We start from the raw sequence: 21,681 nt of genomic DNA on the forward strand, positions 1-21,681 counted from the left end.
GGTAGTCCAAAAAGCCTCACAAGGTGATCTACAAAATAATTCCAAAACCAGAAAACCCTGTACATGTGTTCGTAAGCCACTAAAATGCAAACACAAGTATCATCATTAAAAAGAAAGAAAATATTGTACTGTTCCGTTAAACAGCATACTATTACTCTSCAAAGCAATTACATTCATTTACCTTAAGCTAAGTACTTTTTTAATCATTTTTCCTGTATGTTCCAGATAAGTCATATACAAGATGAACCTTGTTTTTCTCAAATCCRTCATCCACAGATTAATTAGACTGGTAGTTAAAAATCTATCTGTTCATCCACAAGTAGGGTCAACTGTAGTTATACCATCCTTGGATATACTTGTCAGACTTCCAGCAATGGAGCTCAGAAGGTTCCCATAACAGTCTAGTTCARTACTTTTAAAGTGTTTTTCCTAATCTTTAACCCAGATCTCCTTTGCTGCAAATTTAGCAGGTTTTTTTYCTCCTGTCTGTTGTGGATAGAGAATACCCTTTACAGATAACTACGTACAGAAAGTCTTTGTTTTTCCCATTCAATCTTTTTGTTAATTGTCCCTGTGAAGGTAAGTTTTTTTTTTTTTTCTTGTGAATAAAAACTTTTTTCTTTGAACAGAAGTGGAGGGAGAAGGAAGAAGGATGTGAGACAGATCCTTCCCCTCCTCCCAAAAGCCTATTTTTGCTTTCATTTAGAGGTAAAAAATGTGTGGTGGATTTATAAAGAATCAGATTAATTTCTGAGAGATGCCCCAGAAATATAAGGCCCTGCTCATCTCATCTGCTCTGACTGAACACACCTGCTTCAAGATTGTCATTTTCAAAAGTCAGATAAGGAACTCCATGATCATTTTGATGAAGAAGAAGTATTTTCAATTATTAGAATTCAGAAGTTTCTAACTGAGTCTCCTGCTAGTCATTGTTTCAATAACGAGTTAYCCTGCAGTAATGGTATCAAACTTTTCTGCTTCCTATGGTGTATTCCAAGGTCAGCTGCAATGAGAATACAGAAGCCTGTTTGACAGAACAAAACGAAAACTGCAACCTTAAAAATCATCATGAAAGAGGTAAAAATTGATGTCTTAAGAAAATAGGATTACTTTTTTGTTCAGATAAGAGRATAAGGGAATAAGTTGTGTTTCTGGACATCTTTGAGAAAAGAGAAGTAAAGGCCCTTCAGAATTTATGGTCACATAATGTAGTATTAGTTTTGGCTGGAATTGCCACAATGTGATAGGTTGAAGATGAACTTTCTTTCTGCATTCCTCTCCACGTTTTGAGAAATTGTTTTCACCTGTGCTATAATTCTAAGATGATTTTTGAGAAAAAGAGCCATGAAGCTTTAAATTCAGGAAAAGGAATGGTCTTATTTTCAAACACTACAGTAGTTCATATTCAGGAAGAAAAAGCTTGTATTGTGCATCTAAATACCCTGACAAATTTTATCTCACCTCCTTTGATTCCCTCCACTTTGGCTCCTATGGGCCATTTGTCATGGGACCTGCTGTGATGAAAATATTACATTTTATGTTTTACATAATTACAGGTTTCTTCTCCATATATTTTATTTTATTCTGCAGAAATGATTGTTGTTACTGTCAACATTATTATCATTATTATTTACTTTAATAAATAATACGTATTTTACAAAATAAATGCAGCATAATCTCATATTCATTGCTACCACTTAATACTACATGTTGTTCTCTTTATCACAGAATTTTTTTTAAATACAAGAATACTATTTGGAAACTTAGCACAGAGAACAGTTGAAGACTTTTGTCTTCAAGCTTATAAAAAAGAGTATTTAAACCTTTAAAAATGAGGGTGATGCTGAAAGCCTAACGGATTAGAAGCATTCCTAGGTGATTAGTCAAGGTGTATACAGTAGTTTGAAAATGAAATACTATATCCTTGCTAAATTGTGAGTGTCCTTGGAATTACGAGGTGCAGTTTGAAGAAACGTGAAAACGTATGGATATTTCTTTTAATTTCTAATGCCTCTCTTTCTCTTTTATCCCTTTGAGACTTTTTCCCCCTGTTCACTATATGAACTGTGTTTTCAGGATAACCAAAAAGTGTTGTGYACAGTCTGTCATCTGACACTGCTTTCTCTCAGGGGTGCAGTTTATCTTTTCTGTTGCAGTGTGATTCAAGAATTCCTCTATTCTTCATAATTTCAATGAATTCAGAGCTGGAAGGACCTGTTAAAATCATCTAGGCTAGCTTCCTGCATAACACAGCTGAGGAAATCTCTCTCCGTAATTTTTGCATGACTCCTTAACTTTTGAAGTAAATCATTTGGATAGATGTCCAACCTACGACATCTCAAGATGAGTTTTATCTTGCAACAGCTACCTTCACTGTGAAACAAGTGCATTTTACTTTAATTCTAAGCATTGGATTTTGTTATTCCTCTCTATAAATGATTAAAATTATTTCTATTTGAAGTCTTCTTGCCATGTAGGCACATGCAGACTGTCATTTGTTGCACAAACCTTCCTATGTTATTACAGAACATTTTCTCTCTCACAGTAAGTGGTAAAATAGAAGGTTGATAGTTGACATACAGGTTTACTGTTTAAACCTTTGCTTATTGGGAGCAACACAGTAACTCTTGGTTTACAAGGAAGCAAGTAATTCAGTTTTTACAGGTATTATGTGTATTTAGTGAGGAGGGTCTAAAGGAATCCTTGTTCTTTCAGCTTTTTCTGGATTCTTCTTTATCTCCAATGCTACATTTGTTTAAAAAGAAAAACAACCCAAACGTCTCCCAAAATAGCAAGCTCCAGTCCTCTAAACCCCATTCAATATCTTCATATACTGTCTCGTCTTCTGGTCTTAAGGCAGATTTTTTTCAGGTATCAAATGATCCTTTAATTCACTTCCAAATCCCTTCCAGTTCTTTAATGTTTTCAAAAATGCAAATGCCAGATCAGATGTAGTGTTCCAGCAGTGGTGACAGCAGTTTTGTGTACAGAAATAACACAAAGCATCTAGCTGTTTTCAATATTTCCTTATTTATCCAAGGATCACATTAATGCATTTAGCAACAGCATTGCTCTATGAGATCACATAATTTGTTACTCAGTTGCGGTTACAGAACAACTTTTTTTCCGGGTCCACATCCTGTAAATGTGACCTGCTTTCCCTGTGCCTAGATTTATGACTCTGCATTTGGCTTAATTAAAATTTATCTTGTTCAAACGAAGCCACCTAACCATTTGAGTCAGATCATTCTATAGAACATTTACCTTGGTACTTGCCACTCCACCAGTTTTYGCATGTTCTGCAAGTTTTACCAGCAATAACTTAGTATTTTCTTCCAGATCATTGAAAAAGATACTGAGGATTTGAGGTTTAGATTATGGCTAGACCATATTTGATATACTAGATGGACATTCCTAATTTGAAGCTGGTAAGAAATGTTTAATATATTTGTAACAGTTATACCTAATTGAGTAATTATATGTTTTAAGAATAAACATCAACCCCTCACCCCAAGATATCAGCAAGGATATGGTAGTTCAAAATACAGAAATTAGTTGAATGCTTTACAGTATGTAAGTACAGTGTATTAACCAATTTTATTCTTTCATGAAAAATGCTAAATCTTGCAGCCAGAGTGCTCAAGGGAAGATAAGAAAGCTGCATTCCACTTTTTTTTAATTTATTTATAGGATATAAACTCCAAACTATTATTTAAATGTTAAAATAGCAGTTCATCCTAAGCTCACAGAAGGTTACTATTTCCTGATGTCCCTGCCAGGCCATGAAGAATGAAAGCTGATGTGAGCAAATGGTGTCAGATGTYTTGATATGGGGCCTGTGACACCTCTGTCTCCTAGCGGGTCTGTCTGTATGGATCTCCTCTGAAACAGTGTAAGCTGATCTAAGTCCTAACAATTGTAGTCCTTCTTCCCTCCCACTGCCCAGAGCCACATGTTTTCTATGAACATCAGCGTTCATACAAATTCTTGTGGTGATCTCATACAGGGATTTAAACCAGCTCAAAACTGTGATGATGATGATGATGATGATGTAGAACTAGTTTTGATATGGTTTTTCTCATTGAGCCAGTTCACAGCAGGAACTCGGCTAGCTGAGCAGTGCTGTAGGAATTTGAGAACGTGGTCTGAGTTGAGGAAGGCCAGCACCTGTGTAAATTGGATTTAGCAGCCTGAGTAAATATTCTTAGGTCTCTCATGGGCCTCTACTTTCTATGCTGGATGCAGTAGCATGATTTTCCAATTCTTAGCTTAGGTCCTGGGCAGCAGTCACCCCGAAAGTTGGAATCACTGTTAGAGAAGACCTGATTGCATTTTACATTTACAGTTTTCTGTTTCTTTTCAAAAACTATTGCCTTTGACTGATGGCTAATATAGTCCCCATTCTCACATCAGAGGTGTCTAATGTTAGTTGCAAGGATAAAGTTTGTAGAGAAAAAGATTTACAATGCACAGGTTAGGTAGAACACACATGTTACAGTAATGTTCTCTTCACCATTGCTTCTTATACTTATGGACTAGGAGAGAGGGTCTTATTTCTTCAGACAACTCAGGAGATACAGGAAGTAACCTCAAACATTTCCCCAAACAAGTAATTTCTGATGATTTTAGTCTTTTCAGTTTGCTAAATGCATTTATCCTTCTTGATAAGCAGAAGTTTGTAGATTAGCCAGAGACTAGAGAAAAGATTTTTGCAACCAGTAGATAAGGAAGTGTTTCATAAAACTCAAATGTTTGCTAAAAGGTTTTCTCTGGCCTATTCTTGTTTTCTGTAAAGCTGTCAGGTAACTGAAATCACATTCATATGGTAAACTTCCTAATGACCAGGTAATATATAATATTTATAAATTTAGAGAAGCACCTTGTTTGTCACAGCAATATAAAGTATCTTTCAGCTTTGTGTCTTTTACTACTTAAAAAATTGGAGAAGGGCTTTTACAGTACATAGTAATGATCCTCCTTGAAACGCGCTATATAGGAAACTATGCCCCCTTTTCCACATCTCTTCTAAAACCTTCTGTCAAATTTAATGTCTCATGAAAGTAATTAGTTCATAACATCCAGGGAAGAGGCAGTTGAAGTTAGGTGTATTATCTTCCTTTTCTCTTTCATTTAATGCCACTTTTCTTAGTCTTCCTTTTCCCTTTCATTTAATACCACTTTTCTTAGATTTTAAGTGAATTGAGTTTTAGATTGCATGTCTGTAGAGGTTTGGAAAATGGCTAGCCCAGGATGCAAATAATAATTTTTAAAAAGGATTTTTTTAACTTTTGAAAAACAAAACCCATCATCATTRTGATGTATTTAAAATATTATTACATGCTGCGTTTAGCACATAATAGCCAGATACCTGTTAGCTGTTTTCTCTGAACAGTGCATTATTATAGTGATCCTTATTAAAATATTTTAAAGCTCATCTAACTCCCCAATTTAGAATCTAAATAGGCATCAGTAAGCCCAGAAGCTCTTCAAATATGAATATCATCCAGCACCTGAAAGTTACCAAACAGAAGACAATGCTGATTGTAACCATTATAAAATAACTCTTATCTGGGAACTGCGGAGGGGATAAAGGAGGAGATGTGGTACCCGAAAGGTTTCAAAAGGACAAAGTCAACAGGAGAATAAAAAGGCTCCTTTAGAACATCTTGAACGTAGGGTTAGAGGAGGAGGAAGCCCCAAGGTCCTAGGAACTGTAACAAATCCAAATTATGGATAAACATCTTGAGGAAGTCTCAGGCAATAGAGATTGTTGTAGAGCTTTCAAATGTTGATCTCCYTCACTTGCTTTCCCTTCCCTTATCCATGACTATTAAACAACTGTTAAAGTATGCCTGGATGGAGAGGGGAAGTGTAGGCATAGTTTGTGCACACTTTGTGAGGCAGTATGTAACCTACTGCATTTGTGCAGTGGAAAGATGGAGTGAACTTGCTCATAGCAGCTTTGAGAAGCACACACCACAAACACTTCTGTCATTGCTTTTCCTCTGCAAGGACTGGAGGCTCCCTAAGTGAGGCTGGGGCTGGGAGCCTGGTTCTGTATCACCAGCAGGACCCAATCTGCCACCCCCAACAAGGAGAACAAGGCGGCTCTGGGGAGGGGGCGGTCGGTGCCAACCTGGAGCCACCACTACAGGCAGGGCCACAGGGATGGGGCACTCTTGAGGCTGGAGAAGCAAGCCTGTTCATGGCTCAGAGTCTAAGCTAGGATCCACAGGTCTGTGGTGGGATACAGGCCTGCGAGTGATGTCCTCCCTCAGGGTTGAGCTTGGGGGCACTTATTGATGAAGTGCCCTGGCTGTAGTGGGAGCGTGCACATTATCTGCTTGGTTCCCACCCCAAGCCAGTGACCAAGGAGTCACTGCGGGGCTATTTCAAGAGGCCATACAGAGCATAAAGTAGAGAGAATTTGAGACTGAAGGGATGTTGGGCATGTATTTTTTACCAAGCACATTTTGTTTTAAGGAGAGAGAAAAAAGGGAGAACTTCGGTGTCATTCATAACAGAGATTTGTTTGTGCCCTTAATTAAAGCTAGAAGTTCTGAGACACTGACTCACTCCTGACAAACTTCTTCTGTAAGCTAAATGAAAGTGCTGTGTGCACTTTCCTATACAGATCTATCAAACTAGAATCAAACTACAGAATTTGCTTGTCTGACTGGGCAGTATGAGGCACACGGTGCGTTTCTTTCTGAAGCTGTTTTACGAAACCTCTCTCCCTTCTGCTTTTTTTCTGTTCAACTGTTGCCCGTCTCAAGTCTAGTCTGTACTGTCTATTCCATGGGAGACTGATTTCATCTGCAGTCCCTTTCTACATTTCTGATGGTGCACGCTTTGTGAAAGACCTTAGGATAGTCACCTAGTGCTAGGGTATTTTAAGCCCAGTGTATACACCCCTGATTTACCATGGCAGCATTGCAATCTGTGGCAAAACYGAAGCTAGGGTCAGAATTTAGATGGAAGAGGGACTTCATAAAATACTGTGTAATTACTACTTTAATTCCCTTCTGCTGAACTACCTGTAGATATGTGTGCAAGTGAATGTCACTTAAAGCAATCCAATGGATGCATTTGATCCCAGACATAAAGAATTCTAAATTGAACATGCAGATTATGGTAGCCAGTTTGGGTCAAGCTGTGGCAAAAGTGGGAATTAAACAGGAGGTTGTAGCTGTTAAAATTATTTGGTTAAACTGTTTGTGTCTCCATCTGCCAGTAACTTTTCCTGCTAAAGCACTAATAATTGTTTCAATGTGAGTATTACAAAATGCACTAATGCAGTGATCCTTGTTAGAACAGGGACCTAAAATAATCATCTCTAGATCCCTCATCTTTATTTCTGTGAGCTACCTGCCATACTGTGGATGTGACAGAATGCTAAATAGCAGTAACATATTTAAAATACAATAACAAGTATTTGACTACATTCATCCATGGCATAATGAGGCAGCTGTATTATTAGGCYGTCCTTAGGAAATTGAATTACTCTGATGATAACAAGTGGAAATGACTGTTATTTAAATGGGAGACTATTTGCATAAAATAGGCAAATGGTAAGTGACCAGCTGTTAAATAGGTGTGAAAGACTAATCACAAAGTTCTAGATAAAGGATGGAGGAATTATTGCCAAAGATTTTCATATTATGGCACTTAACCTATATGTAAAAATTTCAGAGTCAGAAGAGCTTTGAAGATCTGAAAACTACATCTCAATTTATTCATCTTCCACTTTTTATTTAAGATCAAACTAGTGATTTGCATTCAACAAACTCAACATTTTCTCTTAAATGGAAATGAAGAACAATAAGTGAGATGATAAAGCTTAATTTCATAAGGGGAATATTGTTGGATTTTTTGGCACTTCAGAAAAAAATGTGTTTATTTCATTGTTATTTTATATCAGAGATCTGGAGAAAACTCAGTGCAAAAGAAATAATTTAAAGCTTATCAACAGAAACACATTGGATCTGTATCTTCCCAGCACTTTTCTGTACCTTGTTCCAAGTGGAGCTCAGCTCAGACTTCTATAAGTGCCCTTTCTATTTCAAAAACAAACCCCAAAAAACAACAACAATAAAAAAAACACAGCTCTTAATGATACCAAACCTTTTGGAATGGCAAGCTCAAAAAGAATTTTTCCACAGGTCTCTTGGTTAGAAGAAAGATTGTACAAGCTACCTGGAAGACCATTTCCTGAAAAGTTCATCTCTACATCTCCTGAGAAGGCTGTCAAAAGTTGTAAGACTTAYTACATCTACCCATCTCTACAGTACACTGTGGAGAAAGAAGGTGAGAAGTGTTTCTTATCATGTATAGTTTTTAAAATAGGACAAAAATCAGCACTTTGCTGATTTGCCCGTTGCTGCCTTTTCTGTCACTTGGGCCACACACTGTTGTGGCTTCACACTGGTACTTTTGAAGGTAAACTGATAGATTTTTGCAGCTGATGGAGCTGTATTATAATCTTCTCAATGTCAATAAGCATAGAATAGCTTAGTTTATGAATAGTGGACATTGTCAAAGCTACACAATGAAAAAAATCTTGAATACAATCTTGGATTATTTTTGTATTTTCTATGTTTCTCACAAAAGTCACTTTTTCTGCAGAAAGCAAATAACCTAGATGCAAAATAAATTTGTCAAAGGTCTGCTTTCCATCAAAAGAGTATCTTTTCAGCCAAAAGTTTTCTGTGTTGAAAATGACCTTTATCTGTTTTTCCACAATGACTCTTTGAGTAACTCTCATGTGCAAGAAAATAAGGCAAAATGACATGGGAATCATGTGAATGTCCTGTGACATTGGTGAGATTTCATGTGAATGGTTGTGGTTTGGGCATACTTTATTTAATTCTGTGATGATATTGTTTCAAAATCAGAGATTTTTTTTTTCCACTGGAGATCCTAAACATTCTATTTCAGATGAGGGCATGTTTTGCATGCATCTCTGCATTTTACTTTGAGGAGTGGGATTGAGTACCCTTTTAAACATGAATGTCCGAATTTTGTATATTCTGCTGCAATTTTCTAAAGAACACCCCTATAATATTAGACTTCTGTAGAAATATTGCCAGTACTTTCAAACCTGGCCTGCTAATAAGTTTAACAGCTGCCACTGGTTCTACCTGAGGTAGAACAAAAGCATTATAAGTGTGATATTCCCTTTTCTGTGAAGTGAAGTTTGGAGCTATTTAGCACCAATAAAACTGTTGTTTGCATTTTGGTAAAGATACCTTTAAGCTTTACTCCTTTGCCTTTGTCTAGAAATAAAAGGAATGAAACCACTAAATACTGCAAGATATAAACCCCATCCAGTTTCCTGTCATTTTTAACCTTTTATCAGACTTTTTTTCTGTATTCTGTACAGTCAGCCCAAGTCCTACAGTACTATGACATTTGGCAGGATCTAAGGGAAAAAATTATCCCCTTTATACTTTGACAGGAATATTGAAAAAGTCTACTCAGCAATTCTCAAGCTCCAAAGATCCATTTTTATATGCAGATTTGTTATTTACTTTCTTTTTCATCGTGAAAGAGTGTATCTAACTTTGCTTGATGGCACCTCATTTCAAATACTCCGAATCAGAGAGCCTCTACATAAATACCTATGCAGGTATCTGAGGAGTTAAAGCGCAGCTGATTGGAATAAGTAGAGGACACTGATACTGTGATATATAAGTTAATATGCATGTGAACACCTTGTAGAAAAAGGACATAGTTCTTGCACTGACTCACCTCATTAACTGAAGTTGGAGCCTGGCAAGGAGATGCTGACTGATACCTGCTGTCTTATTGGAATATATGTGGTTCATTAGGTCTCTCCAGACAAGAGAGAAAATAAGAGTGTTTCTGCAGAGAGAAAATGTCTAGTGCAAAATTATATCTACAAGGAGAATCTTAAACAAATAAAGAAAAAGAAAAAATTAATCTGAAGTTTGTAGTTTCATGGACTTACATTTTGTTCCGGTTTTGCTCTCCTATTTCTTGAGTTATGAACACAGCTATAGCTAAAATTATCCTTTTTTTTCTGTATGTCTTTATTCTTGTGCTGGTAAAAGTGCAAAATGGACAATATTAGCTGTTCTGTTTCTCACTTAAAATTCTGATTCTCCAATAGATAATGAGCCAGCCACCTTTCTGAGATTTCACTTTCACCTCTAAAAAAAGATTTGTGACACCTTGAATTGTACTTGCGTAAGTGTAAAAAGTTATTGGGCTAACTCTCTTCTAATGTTTTCATGATTTTGAGGCCTTTTTGTGAGGAACACAAGAATGAAATAACTACAAAGAAGGATAGTGTGAGTTTTACTACACTAGCACTCTGTAGTAAACTTCCCAGGATGCTCAGCATAAAACGGCTGTTCCCACATATTAGAGTAGACTTGAGCTGCTAAAGTGAACTTAGCAAAGATATAGGGACCTCTTTTTAACAAATAAGATCTCACTCACCTTAGTGAATGTTTCAGTGGACTTCGGTGCAGTTATTATTCAGGGCAGAGATCTCAGGACTGACTCAGAACATGTAAGCAGTCCCACTTCCTACGCTATGTTAATAGAACTGCCCAAATTCCATAAAACAAACTCTTCCCTAAAATAATCAGTCTCCTAACTTCCTATATACTTCAGCACTAACCGTTTTTAGATAATAGTGAAATTAGATCTCCTTGTCCTTCCATGATATCATCAGAAATGCGTAATACATTAGCATTGTATTTATTTCACTGCATAAGTACAGGCAAGCATATTTATTCATTTTAGTCCTTGGTAACTACAACCTTTCAGAATRCTCTGCTCCCCATGAAGTTTTTCTAAACACACTGTTGTTTTTTTCTAAATGTAAGTGGCGAAGAAAAGTGTCCCAGGCATGTAATTTCAGTAGTATCTTCTTCCTTTATGACTCATTACTGCTGAAATCAACGCAACTTGGAATTTGCTCAGAAAGTTCAGTACCTCTTTAATGTTTTCAAATAGTAACATCTGTGCATGTTTGTGACTTCATACTCTGCCTTAGAGTTAGTCTTGGCCAGTGTTTCTAGCAGTTAAATAGTTCTACTTTGTAGCAAATAAGATCCTTGTGCATTATAAAAAGCAAGAGAATTATTATTGAATATTTAATTGAGCATAACAGCAGCAATACTGTTGCTGTTGCTAAAACAGACCCCTTTTATCAAAACAGGTTTGTTCTTGTTGTATAGGTTTGTTTAGATCTTGCATCATTCAGAAGTAGCTGATGAGGTTTTTTGGGTTTTGGTTTCTTTCTCCATGACATGACCAAACCCTTCTTTTCATTTTCTTCTTTCATTTAGAGACAATAATGCCTCTGGCTTTAAATGTCTCTGGATATTCTTGCAGACCCACTTGCAGCCTACCATGAACCACGACAAGTGGCTGAGGGAAGAAAGGATACAGAGGGAGATACAGGAGAAAAGATAGGATACAGGAAGTATACAGAAGTGGTGAAGAAAGGCTGGCTTCAGGGTAGATACCCAGAAAAGGACAGAGTACTTTCAGGGCATAGTAGTGACCTAAAGTGTGACTAGTGACCTTTAGGAGATGATTGAGGAAAGAAAGCTGAAAAGGAATCTGTAGCAAGGGAAGAACACAATCATTCTTCCTTATGTTTACACAAATGTGTATTTATGTAGAGGCTATATGAGAGAAATATCTTAAAGGAAAATTACGCATAATTATGAAGGAACTTCTATCACCATGTGATATTGTATCTTGTGCATTAGCATCAGAATGGCTGATGTTTGAACAAAATTTCATGAATCTGCGGTCTGGCAGCAGTGCTGCTTTTGGTACTCTAGGCAAAGAGCAGTTTACTAGATCGATTTATGGAATGTTAGCAGGATAATTGTGTCTGACTGTACTTCTCAGTGTAGTGTATTCAAAGTTTTGTGGCGTCTAAATATAGCAATAAAATGAGCTATCCTTCAAAGCTCAAAGTGCCAATTAAACTGTGAAGTATGAAATGAAAGTGGCAGAATATGAGAGAGATGTTGCAAAATGGCATGCAAAGAGCAAAGACAATATCAGCAAGAAAAGCCATGTTATTTACGTTAGTATTAAGTCTTCTCATGGAACATGCCACAAAACAGTAGTACCATGTGCTGGGGAAGTTTAAAGATGTCCTGTGAAGCCTTTGTGTGTGCCTGATGATACATAAAGAAATTTTGAAAGTTTTATGTCAAAGAGAGAATTTCTCTGCTTGGCTTCTACATTTGAAATTCAAATTTTCCATGTTGATTGGGGAGCTAATGAAATGTTAATAATCACGAGAAGCGAGAGACTGAGAGTTGTGCAACTCAGAGGAAAAAGAATTTAGGGTCAGTCTGTTTAAAATGGAGTTTGCAAAAATGCATAAACTTATTGAACACAGAATGGAAGATACCACAAAATAAAGAGAAGGCCAAAGTTATTCAGTTTACCTCATAAGGGGGATTAAGACTCCCCTGATGGAGCATGTAAACTTGCCCATGACACAGATCATGAAAAATACGTGATCCCTATGTTAAATCAACGTGTCCCTATCTTAAAAAATAGAGGAGTGATTTCTGAAAGCAAATGATGTGTCATAATGATGTTCCTTCATGGGGAACTTTATATTTCTGAGCTTGTGCATATCAGTGTTGATACTCCAGGTTTGGCACTACACCTGCTGGAGCTGCATGGTTTGGTGGTAATTTTTTTTTTTCTTTTTCAAATTTGAATTCACTTTGGATGGATGTTTTGCCAGGGTTTTTATGGGTGTTTTGCCAGGGAGTGAGCCACTGTTAGTAGATGCAGGTAACATCCTCTGTGGCGGGTCTGCCATGGTACATTTGCTGCAGTGAAGTAAGAGAAGTTCACAAGATTAGTCATAGTTGACTGAAAGCCTGAACCCCCCTGTATATTTTACTATTGAATTAGAGCTTAAACACTTCTTATATTCCACTTTATTTTACTGAAATTAAGGGGCTTTCATTTGTTTTCTTCCCTGTGCTTTGTTTCTTTCTGAAATGTGTGTGTGTGTGTGTGAGAGAGAGAGAAATAAGGATCGCTTTGTCAGTGTGCTGAACTGAAGTGAGTAGGGCTTGGAGGAACGAGCATCTTCAGTTCTGCTTTCCCCTTCGCTTCTTCCCCTGCACTATGGTATGATTATACAGGTACTAAAATAAAAAGAAAGCTTCCAAACTTACCTGTTTGTAAGTGAACAAAATATAAAATATAAACAGCACAACATAAAAAATAGACTGTGTTAATTTGGGGAAGTAAGTACAGAGGGAGTATTCTTACTTTGTAAGGAAAGCTTCTGGAAGAAGACGACAAGTTAGGGGAAAAGAAGCAGTTCTTATTGTGTACCCGTATTTGAAGTCTACTGAGTGTTTTTGCTCTCTTTGGATCTTCTAAACAATTGCTGCGTGTGTACATTCCTAATGAGATCTTTTCTAAAGCATTTTTTATGCTTAAAAGTGGTTTGGTTTTCTATATGCTTGTGAATGTAAAACAGAGTTATGTAGGGGTGTGTGGTCTGCTTGCATAATGATTTAGAGTTCAAAATTAATTGCAGAATGACATTGGGAGAAAATGTTTGCAGTCTGTGCATATGTTTGTCGTTTCCCTGAGAAGTTTCTTGTACTCTTTCTTGTAGAAAAGCATAATGACTTGGTGTCCCCCTTGGGCTGACTGTGTTTGTGCATATGCAACTAAATATATTTTAAATCTCTCTTACATCGCTTGCCTGTTTCTAGAGAGAATAAGTGTAACTGAGTTGTTGTCCAAGATTGACTCAGTGAGTAGAGCTTTGGAGAATGAGAAAAATGAGAACTTTTCATCTCTCAGGTAAGACTTGAAATAATTGGCTGGACTGTTAATTATTTTACCTCTCAGAGACAAATAAGAAGTTGACCATGCCTTTTTATAGGTTACATTTTTGCATTGTTATACTTCTTGTAAATTCCTTACTGTAATTTCTTTGAGAAATACAATCTTTCCAATCAAAGTCATCAAGTTCTGTGAAATCTAGCAATAAATGTTCTGTTCGATTGCTTGTAGAGTTAATAGTACCTCTTGAATATGTGGATTATTCCCAAAATCTCACTGAAAAATACAGGATAAGCTATCTTTCCAGTGATACACCTAGAAGACTTCAGTTGTTAAAGTMGGCCTGAACCTTACTCTGTTTGTGTATGAAACTGTTACTTTAAACTCTTGAATTTTTCTCATTGATTTTAGCCTATAATCCAGGATCAGGCCCTATACCTACACTAAAACGCTACTGAGATGTAGAAAAAAGAAAAAAGAAGCATTGTATTAATTTCAGAGTACCAACTTTTAAAAAACATTGATTACACAAATATCCACCATATCTACAAACTTTCTTTAGAATGTCAGGTTCATAACTGAGTGACTTTAAAGGTGTTTCTTGGTCAGAAGGATTAACCAGAGAGTTCTGTCTATGCAAGCTAGCTCTTCCCTAGTGGGTACTGCTCAGGAGCTTGTTGGGAGAGTGCTATTGAGGAGAAACGTACTGAAGAGGAGTTCCCTTGTTTTGATGTTAGTGAGAGAGCAGAGTTAGATAAATCAGTGGATGCTGATAGTGTGAATTAGAGCTATTTTGTGAGCAATGCTGGCTTTTGCTGAAACCCGATGGTACAGGATCAGAGAGCTGCACCCAGCTGCCTCTGCTACCTCTGTTTCTCCCCTACATGCATTGTATCCAAACAAAGATGAACTCGTGTGGAGAATCTAGCTCTTAATATTCAAAATCATTCTCCTCTTCACCCTGTAGTTTTAAATAAGAGAAAGAAAACACCAAGGATCTTCAGCTGATAAAAATCACAGAGCTGCCTTGACTTCAACAAATTGGTGCTGATTCACAGCAGGTGAAGATATGAACCAGATAAAACAGAGATCAGCTTTTCCCTTCTTTCTGTTCAATCAGCATAGCATTTCATAGCACCTTTCTCCCTTGTGGCTGTACCACCTCTCATGAAACTGTGTAGACCTAGGCTGTGTGTCTCTTAACTGAGTTGGTAACTATTTACTCACGGTTGCAGCCCATATGCGGTGATGGGAATGTATGTATGAATACATGCCTGCCCACCCACCAACATAAGTAATGGAGCACGCTCTAAACCATTATGGATATTTATATGCAGTCTTGGCAGATACTTTGTGAGCTGAATCTTCCCAGAAGTTACTTTACGCTTCTGATAATTTTAAAGATTTCTCAAACATCCTTATTATCATTTCAAACAGCTTTCTCATATTAAAGCCTCAAAAATGTTGACAGTGAGTTCCTTTTATYATCTGAATTCTAGCACTTTAAGGAACATTCTTAGTGAAACATTTTCAAATTTCAATTTGAGATTGAAATATTGGTGGAAGAATATAGAGACCTACGTGTGTAATCTTACAGACTTACAGTTTTATCTGTTCAGAAGAGTAATTATAGTTGCCTTGGAATGAGCACAATGGAAGAGCTGCTCAGAAAACATTTTAGAAGTATCAGTGAGCTTTGGCTATTTCTTTCCACATATCCTCAAAGGAAAACAAAATTACAATTTATGAAAGATTTCTTATTTGCTCCTTCTTCCATCTTCCTAAACTGAATGAATACGTTGGAAAAGAACAAACCTTCATATATTCACTAAAATGTTTATCTGATGATTTTGCAGGCTTTCTGCTGCTTAGTCTCCCTTCTCCTTCCCCCACTTCTTGTGTGCATCTAGATAGAAGAGAGAAGTAGAATCATAATGAAGGAGGAAATTAGGGAGGAACCAATAAAAAAAGAGAACTATCAAGTGGAAAAGGGGGCAGGGAGGAGATGATTATGACCAAATACATTATTTTTTCTAATTTTGGACTTCTTTGAATTTACCTACATGTTGTACCAACATTTTGCAAACAGAACGTCACTTTACTGGAAATCCTAGTGTGTGTCTGTATGCACCTTCTAATCTGTTTTATAAGTGAACATGGTGACATGAATGCATCACCTTGCTATTTTAAGGGCATGCAAACATCCACTGCAAGTGTATATACCTATTTATCAAAGGATAGAGAACTATCTCAAAATAGAATAGGCACTGGCCCAGCATCATCAGTAATACATGAGCACAAATCCCAAACTCAAAATTAAAGGAAATACAGCTGTACTTCTAATTTTATTTTGTCTTGCTTCCAGTTTAACCCCATTTCAGCCTGATAGCTCATGTAACCTCTCTCTCTCATTTGGAATTCACAAACTATTTAAGATCAGCCTCCTAATCATGCCCTGAGAGCATTATAAAAGGACTTCAGAGATTTAAAACAAATTTATAACATGGATTTTATTTTGGGAAAATGTAACAAATACCTCAGTGAGAAAGCAGGCCTGGGTACTATACTTCTGGATTATAATAGCGTTTTTGGAAGATGTCACAAGATATTTGGGTTAGCAGAAGACTGAATACCTTTAACGCTACTGAAATCTTGTAAGTCTCTAGAAGTAACCTGCTATACACGAGAGCTCTTGATATTACAAATATGGATTTGTCTGTTAAATAAATCAAAGACAAATACATTCTTTACATGATAGCATACTTAAATGTGAAACTAGATTGTGTACATGAATTGTGATAGTGATTCCCTTTCCTTCAATTTGCTATTGATCTTTCACTAATATTAGGATCCTTGTATCCATGGTTGCACAGCAGGTGTAGAAAAATACTGCTGTAGTTTTAAAAGTACCTTGGGACATTGCTGACTGTATCAGCTTGTTTGCAAGCCAGAGGTGAATCTGAACTGTTCAGTGGAGGCTTTGAGGCTCTTACTTATTTCACTAGTTCTAGAAACAGGCCGTGGAAATAAACTTGTTCCCCCAGATGAGTAAGTTTTCTACATCCAGCGTTATGCAAAACTAATCATAGTTTAGCAGCTAGACTGAAACCTTTTAGATAAAACACATTTATGCTAATATATCTATATTTTTTATGGAGCTTAAAAGCACAATCTCCATGACCAAGCTAGAATTCAGCAAATATGTGGTTAGAGCTCCTTTACAGTGAGTGTTCTTCATTAATTGATTTTGCCAATAGAATGTACCTTTTATTTCTGAAATTATGCAGCATGACAGCCACATACCATGTTGTTTTAATGGCAAAATAAATAAAACATCTGGAACTGCAGGGATTATTCCACAGAACAGCCCATGAGCAGATGAGCAGACTGTTATCACTATGGAGAGGCAAAGGCCAGGATCAACCTGCTCCCACACATTCGAAAGAAAATAAGGCTTCACAGAACTCATTCTCCTTGTCTCACTGCCACTTATTATTTGCTTAACAACTATAGCGTATCTGTAGGCAATGCCACTTGCCCATACTTTCCTACCAATATGGACAAGTTACGTTTTCCAAGACCGCCATAGATAATATTTTCATACTTTCATTCACTGACTTCTGTACTCAGAGCGCCAACATAAGTGGCAGCTAATCACAGTTGAAATGACAGAAGTCTGCCCATGAAGAACTAGATGAAGCCATCAATTTATTTCATGTTATTGCACAGCAGTTTTTGGAGTGTAATGACTTCTAGGCCTGTCTAAACAGAACAACTAATTTAAAAATTGCAGACTCTCCAATTAGCAAGTCTCCAAGCCCAAATCTAGTGGTTATTCAAAAGATTCATTTAGACTTTCATTTGAAGTGTTAAACAAATATTTTAAAGTGATATTTTACACAGGATGAGAGTTAAACTTATGATGTAATCTTGTAGACATAGAGAGTACATCAAAATTTATTTTGTTTTTATATTTTTTAAGCAGATCCTTCGATTTACCCAGTGCTTCTTCTAGACGATACGGTGTTCTTGGGTTTAAGACCACATACAAAGGTAAAGAATAAATCCTGTTCTTATTCATAGAGAAGGTCTAGTATGAATGATCTGTACAGAATATTTAAAAAGTTATCAAGGGTTTTTTAAGAGCCTGAGGTATTTTTAAAAAATTCCTCAGTTTGATTTTTTAAAATTTTCCACAAAACTTCAAATTTTTTAATACATTGATTTAAAACATAGATTTTAATTTTTCTTGTAAATGTTAGGTTTTTCAGTATATTCACATATCTCAGGGATGATGTTCTGTATTTATCTCTTGACCCCTYCCTCCCCCCCAACAAACAGGCTTACTTGAAACCTTTATCATCTAGCATTCAAACCCAAAGCAAAAAGTCACTTACTGTGTTTTTCTGTGAGCTGTTACACACATTTCTTTGTACACCTGAGCATGTACTAGGAACCTGGCTGATTGACAGGACTGCTGTCAAGACCTGGTCTGTGATCTTATTTCTAGCTGCTGTAGCTTTGTTTCTCACTCCTGACTCTTGCATCTGTATTACTTTGTCCTGCCTGTTATCCCAGCTGCTTCCTGCTTCCAATCAACCTGCTTAATCCAGCCTTAATTCCAGCCTTCTTTGTTTGACACCCACATCTGGCTGGATGGATTTCCTGACCCTCAGCTGGGTCTTGCCATTTACTGCTTGAATCCTGATCTTAGCTTGTGCTCACCCTTCGTGGCCTAAGCTGCTGTAGTTGAAGGCCCAGCTGACAGCCTGAATTCTTATTCCTCTGTGGAAACTCAATAAAAATAATGCAAGTGGAAAGAGTAAAAGCTTCTGATGCAAAATTGAATACTTAATACTTTTGTAACCTCAGGAATTTATTTGATCCCATCTCTTTCAGTCAAAGGGCACTGAGAAATAGATAAAAGATCTGAGTCCTCTGAAAGTAAGACACTTCTCTGACCTGAATTTTCCTTGATAAACAGAAACAATAACAAAAATGTGTTTGCTGTAAATGTCTCTTAGGACTCTCACAGACTTAACTGGGCTCTGAATCATGATAGTCACTAAACTATTTCTTAATCTACTGCAGTTAAAGGTCCCTAGGCTGGCTATTCCTAACAGCAAATGGTCTGTCTGCTCTTCTCTTTTTTTCTCTGCACTGTACAGTCTTGGTGTAATGAAATGTAAGGCTATAAAAGACAATGGATGCTAAAACAATCAGGTTTTGAGAATGAGTTAACATCTGTTCTTCCTTCTGATGCAGATAATTTAAGGCTTTTACACATTGCACAATATAAATTTCTTATACTAGCAAACAAGAAAGAATGGATTTAGGCTAGTATTAATACAATACTGCTGTCTTGATTAGCAGGAAATTTTGGCGTATATCCACAGTGTTTTTGCAAATATTGTTAAAAATGGCAAAGAAAGACTCTGAAAACATATATTTGATTGTTCTTTGGGATTAAATTGCAGCATAACAACTTGCCCTAAACTGACTCAGCTGCAGCCTGTAGCTGTCCACCCCCAGAGCAGATCAGGCAGGGAGGGAGCTTTCAATTACCATTTGTGCTTTGGTGCTTGCTTCATTACAGGAGAGAGGAAGCAATCTTTTACAGCATATTCAGTACAGGATTACTTTTACTTCTTCACCGGCCATGATCTGCTGACCAACAGGGTTGGATATCTGCTCCCACCATTCATGCTGTGCTTATCCTGATGTGTATCTCATGAAGTAGAAACTTCTGTGGTATTACTGAGAGAGCTGTGATGCTATTTAGTGGAACAGAATAGTGTGGAACAATTTTGTAACAATTTGTAACTGTCATTTTTAAAGATAAATAGCCAATCTTAAGAATATGTGGTACACAGTTGTTATTACTTTGTGATATTGTCCTATTTGGATCTATTGATCAGAAACATAGGGTGTAGTTCTGTGAACTGATATATATGGGCGAGTCTTGGGTGTGTACAAATCACCAATTTCCCTATTCCAGTGATGGCAGGTTAGCTTACAGTGTTGGGGTAGTGAATGAAAAGAGTGAGGAAAATAATTTAACAGCATAACTTAAAGCAAAATAGGTGATTATTTTATTGGTGTTAGATATCCTGTACATTTATTCTACTAGTTGTGAAAGTGGAATCAAAGCATGCTATGCGATGTAGTTTGTTACAACTTTGCTAAGAGACYATTATAATAACATACCCACAATATCTGCAGAAATGTTGGTTTCAAATTAAAGATTTTCAGAATTCTGCTCTTTAGTACGTTAAGTGATTTTTAGTCCTTTTTTAACTAAAGAACACAAATTACAGGTTATCTGTCAACTTTTTAAGCTAAAAGTGATTCTTTCCTTAAACTCAGTGGAATTTATCATTCAGAAATAGTAACTAACAAGTAGTGATGGAAATGGCTAGTAATATCCAAGAAAAATATGTTTTCTAATAATTTATTCAGTGATTATTGCCAATATGTATTCAAGCAACTGTCAAACTAGCTGAATACCTAAGTCTTCATTAAAAAAACAGAAATTATTTGATGAAAAATGTCAAGATTAATTCTAAAATGTTTTTAATAAGTTACTTTAGTCCAGATGTCTTACAAAGACCGTTTCCCATTATCTTCTGGAAATGAAAATTTTGTTATTCCTGTTGAAGAACAGGCTGATGAACTGTTAAGAAAGCTAAATAATTCATTCAGTTAAAAAAAATCGAGACAAGAACTTTAAGACTGTAAGCAAATATAAATTCTTGTGCATTCATGTCAGTGTTTGTGTGTTAATCATTAGACATACATAAAAATATGCATGAATGCCTGATATCTGTTGATCCACTTTGCTTACAGATATAGCTTACGTTGATAGTACAGAATAGATGTTATCCTTTTATTTGCTAATGCCAAATAAATATCAACCTGCCCTTTGTCAAACATGACTAACATGAAGAATAACATTTGGTAGTGTTTTGTGAGATTATTTTTATAGTGTTTCCTTATAATATATTTGTATGACCTGTCAGGGAGCATAACATTTTGCATAACAGAGAGATCACACACGTTTTTGTCAGCATTTCAATCCTGCTCCAGGACCCAGAAGAGACATTTCACAAGTGCAGAAATCTGCAAGTGGGGGAAGACTGAGGGAAGAAGAATTGAGGGGCTTCTTTTGCTGTCCTCTACTCCCTTTGTTAAGTTGATACTCGTAATAGGGTACAAGGAAAGTAGATGGGTTTAAGGCAGCATAAACCATGCTGCAGCCCTGATTCTTTTCTTCTGGAGGTCCACTGTGGCCTGCAAGTGTGTAAGGAGCTTGCAGGTTGACCTGAAGCCTCTTTTTCATTTCTCCTCTCACCTAGTGTGAAATCTGTTGAACATAACTTGGAGGCTGTTTTTTTTCTCTTTGTTTTATGCTGCTATTCCTCATATAGACGTGACTGAAGGCAGAAGATTTCTCTTTCAATGAGCTAGATAGTCAAACTGAGTTAAATCAAGGGTCTAGCTTATCTCTATTAGCCAAAACCAATCCAAGCCAAAGGAGCTGATGAAAAATATGTGACAAATCAAACATATTTGATGAGAAGGAAATAATGCCAGAAACCTTGCATTGACTTGGTTCATCGTTATTCTTGAGCAGAGATGAGTCATTATCAAGCATTGACTTGAACTTAGTTCAGCTTTTTCATCCTGTTGCTCACCTCTATTTCTGTCATACAGTATAATTATTTTCTAGCAGAATACAAGGAGGCAAGTTGGAATTCAGTTTTTGTCTACAGGGCTTTTTTTTTTTAAGATGCTTATGCTGCAAAGAGCAGCTGCAATAGTAGAAGTTTATCTGAATAGCTGAAAAAATGGTGTCGTAAT

The 21,681-nt window shown here is 36.6% G+C and overlaps 1 protein-coding gene across 1 annotated transcript in view; it reads left to right on the forward strand.

Moving 5' to 3' along the window:
* The first annotated feature begins 3,404 nt into the window (after positions 1–3,404).
* The window catches only part of IQCM (IQ motif containing M), a 126,858-nt gene continuing 108,581 nt past the window's right edge, over positions 3,405–21,681 (forward strand). Inside the window, exons 1-5 of the mRNA XM_085313145.1 lie at positions 3,405–3,428; positions 4,007–4,124; positions 8,107–8,307; positions 13,749–13,839; positions 17,804–17,874. Of these exons, the coding sequence (XP_085169271.1) occupies positions 3,405–3,428; positions 4,007–4,124; positions 8,107–8,307; positions 13,749–13,839; positions 17,804–17,874 (505 nt within the window). The remainder of the gene's footprint in view (positions 3,429–4,006; positions 4,125–8,106; positions 8,308–13,748; positions 13,840–17,803; positions 17,875–21,681) is intronic.

This window comes from Rhea americana, unplaced genomic scaffold, assembly GCF_003343005.1.
Source record: "Rhea americana isolate MKP2758 unplaced genomic scaffold, rheAme1 scaffold_38, whole genome shotgun sequence".
Taxonomy (NCBI): Eukaryota; Metazoa; Chordata; class Aves; order Rheiformes; family Rheidae; genus Rhea; species Rhea americana.